The sequence below is a fragment of the Eurytemora carolleeae genome, unplaced genomic scaffold (genome assembly GCF_000591075.1).
Source record: "Eurytemora carolleeae unplaced genomic scaffold, Eaff_2.0 scaffold87, whole genome shotgun sequence".
Lineage (NCBI taxonomy): Eukaryota > Metazoa > Arthropoda > Copepoda > Calanoida > Temoridae > Eurytemora > Eurytemora carolleeae.
The window spans coordinates 503,673-513,866 of record NW_019396127.1 but is presented as its reverse complement, the minus strand read 5'-3'; the positions used below and the strand labels follow the sequence as shown (position 1 = coordinate 513,866).

The following is a 10,194-nucleotide window of genomic DNA, read 5'->3' as shown; positions in this document are numbered from 1 at the left end:
TTGCTTTGCATATTTTTCAAACAAATCACCATGTTAATTTTAATTATTTACTTAATTAAGAGTCGAATGGGTATACATGGGGAAAGGGGAGGGGGGGGGACAATATACATTATATAAACCTTTAAGTTGCATGCAAGTATTAACCTCCATTTCTTCAATTTAAACATGAAAATGAAGAATTATATTCTCAAACTTCTGACGAATTACGTAAATTATGTATACACGATCCGAGTCTACGACTTTCTTTTCTGTAAAATATCCCGTTGGTTTGGAACCATGGTAGTTTAACAACAGTTCTCACACAGCACCCTTTCTCATAGACCATAGAGAAAATAATACAATAGAGTGTGCGCTTAGTCATAATTCTGTGAATAGGTGTTAGGTATTTTCTCAAAGGCATTTTTCCAATGGCGACTTCTCAAGTGACAGTTTCCCAAGTGGCAACTTCCCAAATGTGCAATTTCCTAAGGAGCAACTTCCTAAAGGTTAGGATATGCCTTCTAAGCCGCCGTAGGCAGCTTTGGGGAGCCGAGTGTTGCGGCTGGGATGGGCTAGTGCTGCGGCTGTGACACAATTAAGAAGTTGACGTTTGCCGGAATATTGCACTGTTGGGAAGTTCCCACGTGGAAAAGTAACCTTTGGAAGATTTTGTTGGGAAAGTACCTAACTTCTGTAAGTACAGTACACTGAATGCAGTGATGCACCGAGATGTCGGGTTTTTATTGATGCTGGTAACTGCAGAGAACACTATATTATCTTAAATCCTTTTCAACCATTCTTTACTTTTTCTAAACATTAAAGACAAACTCCTGATGAAGCCAATTATTTTTGCAAAGTATACATGAGGTTTGAGAAAAGAAAATAACATAAATATGGTGATAGTTTTTAAGGGATTTTAAGTATTTGTTTACAAACAATCATACTTATTTTTTAAATAGTTATTTAACAAAGGGTACTTCTGTTTAGTCCTTCTGATAAATGTCAGTGCTTTTAAAGCTAAGTTCTGAAAGAATATTTTAACTTTCTTTTAAGACAAGGTCACGTAGAGTAAACTTTAAATACATATGATTTAAAAACAAAAATCCAATCCATGCCATTCTTTTTCTAATTATTAAGCAATTGCCATGTTTAGTGTGACACGCTTAAGTTTGTGAAAGTCCAATTCTTAAATCGTTATCATTAATATTAGACTGTTTTTTTTAATGTCAAGTTGCTAAATATGGAAATCAAGTTTAAGGAAAAGTTCTTTGTCATTTGAACTGTACTTATGGCCTATTAACCTTTTAAATTCTATACAAAGGAATATTAACTCTCTGCAAAGGTTGAACTGCTATTAAATTGTGCTGACATTAACTTAGTCAATGCATTTTCAAAGCATTTAGAATATCAAGATAGAATTTTAATTGTCCTCACATTTGTATTCCAATAATATAGCTTCTGTGTCAGCTCACACTTGTTGAGGGAAGAGGTAGAGGGGGAGGAGGCTCCAGATCTAGTTTCGGAGGCTCTAGATCAAGTTTCGGAGGCTCTAGATCAAGTTTTGGATCAAATTCTAGAATAAGTGGAGGTTACAGTAACAGTGGTAGATATGGAGGAGCCATTAACAGGAAAATTACTTAGAAATTAATATCCTGAGGTTTAATCAAGAAACCCTTTGTTTGCAATAGGTTAATATCAGTTCCAAGGAGAAGCTTGCCCTGCAAACGTTTAGTCTCCGACATGCTGATGTCGAACATCAAAAGTTCAGAATTATTTACCCGACATCTTCGCCATCAACACTTTAAGTCGGTTTAAATGTTTCCGGCCGGTGGGTTCAGTTTTCAAAGCTGATTTCATTGGAGGGAGACCTTGCTTGGTTTAATATAATAATTTTAAATGACAAAATAATTTCATTAATTCATAAGACATTAAAAAAAATTTAAATCTGATTTCATCTCTTTAAAGTATTTTTGTTATTTATTGTAATAAAAGTTCTTTTTCCTGTTCTGAGTTTTGGTCCATGGTAAATACAGGGTGTCCCAATAAACATGAGAATTTAGTGACAAATTCCATGTCGTCTTTTTAAATAATTCTTTGATTTAGTATAGTGATACCTACTGAGAAAGCTGTAATCCGTAAGATTTTCGTCTGCTATGTTTACAATTTGTTTGTTTATGTTTTGACTGTATACAGTTAAACTAAGTAAAAAAAGAACATTGCAGTATACAAACAGAGTAAACTTGTCCGTCTTCACTGTTCATCTTGCGCAGCTAGACATTATTGACACATCTTTATAGCCATTTACCCTTTTCATAAAATAAACTCTAGCAGACATAATAATGGCATTTGAAATTAGGTATTACAATGCTAATTCATAACAAAGACGATATCAAATTCGTCACTGAATTCCCATGTTTCTTGGGACACCCTGCAGTTAAAAGAAGTAAATTTTGTTCTCAGAGGTGCTCCTAGGTTTACGGGGAGTAATTATGGTTACAATGCTGGTTATGGGAGGAGTACTAGTTCAGGAGGATTCGGATTAGGGTTAGGAGGAGGTCTCCTTTTAGGATACACCGCAGGTTAAAGTTTTTGTAAAGCATCATGGGTTTTTTACCATAAATCTATTTTATACACGCCCAATATTTTGACCAGTTTTACCAACTTTGACTAGCCTTTTACTGTACTGTATGCGCCTTAAATTTTGACCCTGCAGGGTTCCATTAGCTTAGCCTATAGGGTGGGTGCATAGATTATAGAAGAAATGAATCTAGCTGCAACCACCATGTTCCATTATAATACATGGATGTTACACACATGTGCTCATATAGCCATGATAGACTTCAGGCCTCAGCTTCATAGTGTCCCCGCCTCCACATTGTGTACCTTTCAGATCTTAAGTGAATGATGATTTATGATATTAAGTCCTTTATCAAAGTTTGATGTATTTAGGTCGCTTGTCTAGTCCTGGATATGGATATGGATATGGACACAGTCGGCCTGTGAGCAGAAACCAGAATAGTTATGATAGAACTAGGTATGTTCTTTTTAAACTATGTAAGCCAAGAACAGGACTGAATACCAGAAAAACCACGACTTGTTATTCTGGGGTAGGAAGATAATGCTAAGGAAAATGCATAGTCCCGTCGCAATATCACTTTGCATTTGAGTGTGCAGTATAGTTGTATTCTAGCAATAAATATCAGGTAACATGATATTCTGAAAACCTGTAGTACGTTGTACATTATCAACTATCTATGTTTGTAAACTTCTATGTAAAGCCCATTATGCGTAGCAGGATTAGCTTAATCCTGTGATATATATAATAACGTACATCTTAACTGCGCTTATTTCAACTGTGCAATAGTAGATAATATTTTTGTCTTAATCATGTGATATTGATAACGACTTAGGAATCGTAATAGCGTCTATTAGCTTTAATTTGTAATATATAAACCTCAAATACACTAGTTGATATAGAGACTCCGCTTTTATTACTGCGTGGGAGTAATCATGTCCTTGTACTAAACGAATGAGTTGAAGATTGTGTCCAAGTAAGAGGCAGTGATAGTTTATGAGATTGTGTCCTTAGTTGAGGCATTGATAGCTCAAGTTTGTGTCCAAGCAAGAGGCATTGATAGTTTACAATATTGTGTCCTAGTTCAGGCATTGATAGCTCAAGATTGTGTCCAAGCAAGAGGCATTGATAGTTTACAAGATTGTGTCCTAGTTGAGGCATTGAGAGCTCAAGATTGTGTCCAACCAAGAGGCAGTGATAGTTTACAAGATTGTGTCCTAGTTGTGGCATTGAGAGCTCAAGATCGTGTCCAAGCAAGAGGCATTGATAGTTTACAAGATTGTGTCCTAGTTGAGGCATTGAGAGCTCAAGTTCGTGTCCAAGTAAGAGGCATTGACAGTTGCGTGCTTGTGTCTGTGTAGACATTGATAGCTGACGAGATTGTGCCCGGGTTTAGTATTGATAACTGTGAAACTTTACTTGAATGTTGTTTGTTAATTGAATTAATGATAAATAAACTTTGGTCGATTAGTTAAATAGATTTTTCAGGAGAAATGTTTGTTCAGAAACACTGTTTGTTCATAAAATGGTTTGTTCTTAAACAAAGTTCTGTTAGTAAAATCGGTCATTCAACAAATACGGCATTTTAATCACTGAACAAGGCCGCTAAAGCAAATGGAATATTTTACATTTAACTGGGAGAGGGTTAATAAACTAATTTAATCGTTCATCGTTCGTTAAAAGGTTTAAATACCCCTCCTTAAAAAAGCCCCCGCCCCTCACCCTCCCACTGATTTACGTAAAAGTTTGTTAATTAGATCGACCCCCACACCGCTTTATACACATACATCTAAACAGTTTGTTTTTAATCTTTGTGACAGAAACAATCTTATGGAATAATAATTGTCTTAAAACATTTTTTTAAAGTGAATATTCTTATTCGCAAATTATCTTTTTTCCATCTCATAATCCGAGTTTGTTTCCCTAATGTCCATTTGACAGCCAAATTTTTGTTTTTAAATCTTTTTTGTTTGTTTATTTTCTTGTGGTTTTTAACAATTTAAAAAATTTATATCGATTTTGATGGTTATTATCGTTAGAACTGACGAGGGTCAAACATAGATAAAGATAGATTGCGCATAAGACGACATTTTTCATCTTGAAAGATATAAATGTACAGAGATGTTTTAAAGATATTCCTTTTATATAGATTAACTAGGTCGGTTGTGAACATTGGCTGTTCTTATGTCATTGAGTACTTGTGGTGTACATGAGTTTTGTAAAAAGAAATTTAAGTTAGTTTATTCCTTCTCATGTCCTTCTTCAGATATATATAATTTGATTTTCTCAAAATAAAATTCACTTCTGAGTGGTAATAATTATGAAATCCATTAAAACACCAAACCACCCCGCTTATCATTGAAGTACGCTTTGACCCCTAGAAGTATGAGTTCGCGGACTGTACAATTCTTGGTGATTTTGCGTACATAAGCTATCTTTTATTTATTTATCTATGGGGTCAACCCAGACCGAAATATATTTTAATAAATGTGGAACTAACATCTACTTTTTTTTTACTCTACAGAGGTTTGGTCCATCACCATCACCGAATTTTAAATCTTAGTTTTGTTATTGCTTAGACCGATATCCTGCTACGAGGGTGAACTGGATTCCGAGATAGTAACAGATATGGATCTTGATGAGACTGCTACAACTTGTTCTGTGGAAACTGTAAGCATTTTTCATTTAAAGGGACTGGATAAGTTGTTATAAGTGATTTCCAATTGAAAGAAGGATCTCCCAGATTTACAACGATACCTTTTAAACCCTCGACTAATAATTGAAGACAGAGAACTCATTGTATATATCTCTGAAATGCTGATTAAAAAGCCGTAAAATTAGAGATTACTCCAGTGTACTTTGTGAACTCAACGCTGATAACGTCACAACTATTCCTAGAAAATCTAGAATGTCCATTGCTTTTTTTCAAAGATTTAAATGTAAATTCTTATATTCTGTCACGTTTAAAATGTAGATATCAATATTCTTTAATTTTGAAAAATTTGTAGAAAAATTCGGAAACGTCCGTTATCCTTAATGTATGTTTTGACTCTGAATTGTGTTTAGGATGTATGTTTTGACTCTGAATTGTGTTTAGGATATATGTTTTGACTCTGAATTGTGTTAAGGTTGTATGTTTTGACTCTGAATTGTATTTAGGTTGCATGTTTTGACTCTGAATTGTGTTTAGGTTGTATGTTTTGACTCTGAATTGTGTTTAGGATGTATGTTTTGGTCGTGTAACCCTCCAAGTAATGAATGCAACTTATGAAAATGGAACTGTAGAGGTCAAAGGCTTCCTTCAGGTTGGTTTTCAGTTCTATACAAAAAAGGAAAACATTTTTTAAATAGGAGGTTTCATGCTAAAATACAAACTAAATCTTTCATTTGACCCACTTTCAGTTGTCAGATTTTGATAATTTTTAGCTTTTTTGAAAGCCTATGACATAAGAAAACGGATTGCACAAGTTTTACAAAGAAATTTGCATACAACCCGTCAAAAGAAATTTGCACGTTTCTTAATTACACATAAGGTAATTTAAAATTTTGCCAACATTTTTGCATATTTGAAATGGCATGGTCAAGGGCTTTTTTAAAATGTATATTTTATCATTTTTAAGACATTTTTTTGTTGCATTTTTGCAAACTTTTTTACTTTAAAACAGGATTTTTCCAAAAAATCAAATTTTGCTGATATGCTAATTTTTTTGCAGATTCTAAAAGTAGAACACAAGAGCTTTCCAATGATGTATCATTTGTAATATTTGGACATCAAATATGTGATTTAAAGGGGGAGGGAAAAATTTACCCCCCCCCACTAATGTACCCCAACAGGATTAGGGTTGAGAAGCATATACCATCCAGTGCCCGGAGTCATACCCGTAGAATTTTTTTAAATCGATTTTTGAAAATAAGTTTAGATTTTAAAAAAAATGTTGATCTTTTTAGCATTTGGTACCCCCGGTGTACTCAAGGATTCCCTCAAAAAATTTATCCCATTTGGTCCTGCCGTTAGACCAGCTTTAGCTGACATATAAAAAATAAATATATATACAAATACATATAGATATATGAGCGAAGAGCTTTATTATATATAGATAGAATTCTATGAAAACTTCTAATTTTTGACTTAAGGTCTTGGAAGAATCCCTATATTTAAATATTTTTTATTACAACAGAAAAAAAAACCTTATTCCTTTTTTCCAATGAACATGTAAACATCATTTTAATATTTTATTTATAAATTCATGAGGGTTTATGAAAAATAAATAAAAAACGTCATCCTGATTTTTCATATCCATGACCAATGACCATTGGCCATGGGGTCTATAATGGTAGATTCAATACATAAATATAAAAATCGATTTCATAAGAAAAGATATCAGTATTCAGTTATGAATGGTGTTTTTTTTTTATCTATTTAGCGTTCAAAACATCAGTAAAATATTCACTTTAAATTTTATTCATAAATACTCTGGGGCCAAACATTTAAAAAAATTATTGTTACACAGAAATACCTAAAAAATTGTTGCAATATTTGTGTTGTCGCGGTTCTTGACTTTAGTTAGGAGAAGTCGTTATTAATTTTGTAATAAAGACTTGAGAAAAGACTGAAAGTCAAAAGCCAAGATTGAGTAAAATAACGAAGTATATTTGCACACAAAACTATATTTACATGTTAACTATACAAACTGTTGATTAATTAAGAAACTGTTTCTAAATATACAACATTCGCCTGTGGTGAATATATTCCCATCAGACTTCTGATTTGGTACTTGATGATAACTGGGTTGATCTGGGGTACAACATGTTGATCTGGGGTACAACATGGCCGATCACGCTCCGTTCTACCTCGGGCTGGAATACCGTTAGATTTCCTTTCTCCGGCATCAATTCGTGCCTAGCTCTGCTCTGATTAATTTTACTGGGTGCAGCTAAACATGATAAGGGTTCAATATCCCTTTCGGCTTGGCTTGTCGGATTATAATGTTGCAAACATATTAACATATTACCCTTGGGCGCTTGGGTTAGGTTGGGTTGTCAGGCTACAAACATACATCGCTTGGGAGCCTTAAACTGTGCTGAAATATTTACAATTGTGAATCCTCACTGGTTCACACTATAATTGTTTTTGTTCATGGCAAGAAATTTAAAATTTAGAACAAAATTGACCTAGCTTCAGTTTAAAAGAAGTAATTAGCAGAATGCTGATACTTTTTGCTGGAAATAATTGTGTATTCCACTGTTTTCTACAGTTACCACTGTAAAAACATATATTTTATTCATTACTATATTGATCGATTATTAGTCTTGGCAGCATTCTGGGGCTTTCCCAGAGATTAAGAAATAATCAAGAAAATAGAAGTGTACTGTTGTACTGTTGTACTGTTGTACTGTTGTACTGTTGTACTGTTTTACTGTTGTACTGTTGTACTGTTGTACTGTTGTACTGTTGTACTGTTGTACTGTTGTACTGTTGTTGGCGGATAACAACAAGATTCTTAAGATGAAATGACACACAAAAGATTAACCCCGTCTCAAAAATCGATAACAATGAAATTCTCTTTATTTCCTGAAAAAAAATGATAACGCACAAAAACTGTTATAATGAAAAAATTCTTATGATCTAATGGCTGATAAAGAAGGGGTTAAATAGTTGGACACTGGACAGTACTAAAATACGTTTTAAACTTCTGAAATAAATGACAATCAATTATTAACGAAAGTCACTAACTCTTTATATGAAAATATTCTTTGTTTAACTTTTTGAAAATGGATTCACAATGCAAGGTTGTTTACGACTCCGACAGGGGAACAAAGAATTCCGGGTTAAAATTGTTTGGTTTGGTTTTGGTGTCTCCGAGAGGGGATCTAAGTTAAAGACGACTTTACACGGAGACCTTATTTTTAATGGTTGACAACTGTGCAACAGAGGGGGGATGCCGCCTGTGGGTGAAATCAGAACTATAAGTGATACGATTAATACGATGTCACAAAGTCGTTCCAGTGTTGTTTCATTTAACTTTTTCTTATGTCTGTTGACTGTGTGAATCATTGAATTAAAACAATGATGAAAATATTTCTTATTGTGGAAAGATTTTGGATTTCAATCTTTTAAAGTACGAACTAATTATCTGTGATATAAAATTAAGACTAATATTTTTATCTGAAATATGAAAATATATTGAATATTCAGGTCTCTAAAGGTTGTGGGAAGCGCCAAGAATTTGAATCTGAATTTGGTACAAAAGGAACTTTTAACTCTAGAACACAATGTTTTGTTACCAATATATATAATAGCACACAGGTATGCAATTTTGGGGATTTTTTGAAAAAAATATTTAAATGGGATTTAAGGGTTGCATGTCTGAGAATTTACAGATTTTTACTCATTAACTTTTTCCCCTACATCATAAATAGAGTTTTTAAAAATGTATGCTTTATCTGATATGCATTGTTCTTATACTTAAAAGAAGCATCCCTCTTTCGATAAATTTTAATGCGAAGGGTAGATTTTTAGCAGCTNAAAACTCATTTTTAACTCGAAGAATTTGAGTTAAACTCTTTCTGTCCATTAATAGTTCTCACTCTCAGTCTATAGTTTTTATAAAAAAAATTTATTAAAATTATCTATTTAAAATTTTAAGGTCTTGTTTGTTTTGTCTAGGTTGTGGATCATAATATAGGAAATGCTTCAGTGGAATTTGTTCAAGTTTCTTCAAAAATATTTGTAACAGAACAGGTTATAATATTCATTATCAATGGTGTAACTATCGAGGGATTTAAAGTGAAAATGGTCATACCCTGCAGGCATAACTTCAGGAATTAAGCTTTATTTTCAAAATTTGAAGTGCCCAAATTGGATATCGTGATGAAGCGTTCCAGATTACCTATACTCTACAGAACAATTCCGACCTCAAACTTTTTCAACTTTCAAAATAATTAGGATAATTCCGTTTTTTGTGAAGATTTGCTTATCAATATATATAAAGAGTGCTTAAAGATGTATCCGTATAGATATCAAGATATCAGATTTTAAGCCGCTACTGATTTCAGAAATGTTGAATTTCTTTATACTAAATATTAAAAATGGATTGGGGCCTTTAATTAACAGTTTACAAAATATTAACATACACAAATATAATCAGCTGTTTATCATTCTTAGGTGTAAAAATTTAACTTAAAAGAGTTTAGAAGTTTCATATACACCAGTTTTTTGGTTGCAAAAATCACTTTTTCTGAAATTTAAATTGGAGGGACATAAACTAGTTCAATTCTGTATTTTCATTTCTTCGCAAATTTGAATTCAATTAACTGTAAGCGTAATTTCAAGTGACTCTCCTAACACATGGTAATGTCCGACTCACAAGGGTACCATTGAAACCTTTTTCTGATCAATAATGTGGAAGATATTGTCGTTTTTCTAGGTTTAATTCGAATGAATTTCTCACATTGTTTTTCTGCAGTAGAAATGCGCAAGTCGCTATCGTGGCCAACCCATAATTAAAAATAATCAGATTTCAAAATTGATGTAAAATTCATATTTGATAAGATAAACCTTTTCAGGGTACTATTGTCTATTGAGAGTATTCCTCTTTAAATAGAGGGTCACTTAAAATACGCCTACAAGTCCCTTTAAC

At 33.1% G+C, this 10,194-nt stretch overlaps 1 protein-coding gene across 10 annotated transcripts; it reads left to right on the top strand.

Annotated features, from left to right (window-relative positions):
* Window positions 1–272: 272 nt before the first annotated feature.
* LOC111695759 (keratin, type II cytoskeletal 5) lies at window positions 273–9,506 on the top strand. Of its 10 annotated transcripts, none has more exons than XM_023465187.1 (9): window positions 273–375; window positions 678–731; window positions 1,435–1,607; window positions 2,440–2,558; window positions 2,929–3,013; window positions 5,134–5,224; window positions 5,776–5,859; window positions 8,751–8,861; window positions 9,222–9,506. In XM_023465187.1, the coding sequence occupies exons 2-9, from the start codon at window positions 699–701 to the stop codon at window positions 9,381–9,383; spliced, it is 858 nt and encodes a 285-aa protein (XP_023320955.1). In that variant the 5' UTR covers window positions 273–375; window positions 678–698; the 3' UTR covers window positions 9,384–9,506. The 10 variants fall into 10 exon arrangements, with proteins under 10 accessions (XP_023320955.1, XP_023320961.1, XP_023320954.1 ...); XM_023465193.1 differs by having other exon boundaries at window positions 1,447–1,607; window positions 9,222–9,502; XM_023465186.1 differs by having other exon boundaries at window positions 275–382; window positions 683–731.
* Window positions 9,507–10,194: the final 688 nt, after the last annotated feature.

Coding starts and splice junctions, on each gene's coding strand:
- LOC111695759 (XM_023465187.1), top strand. CDS start 699: ATGCACCGAGATGTCGGGTTTTTATTGATGCTG. Junction 732..1,434: donor TCGGGTTTTTATTGATGCTG/GTAACTGCAGAG, acceptor CCAATAATATAG/CTTCTGTGTCAGCTCACACT. Junction 2,559..2,928: donor CCTTTTAGGATACACCGCAG/GTTAAAGTTTTT, acceptor TGATGTATTTAG/GTCGCTTGTCTAGTCCTGGA.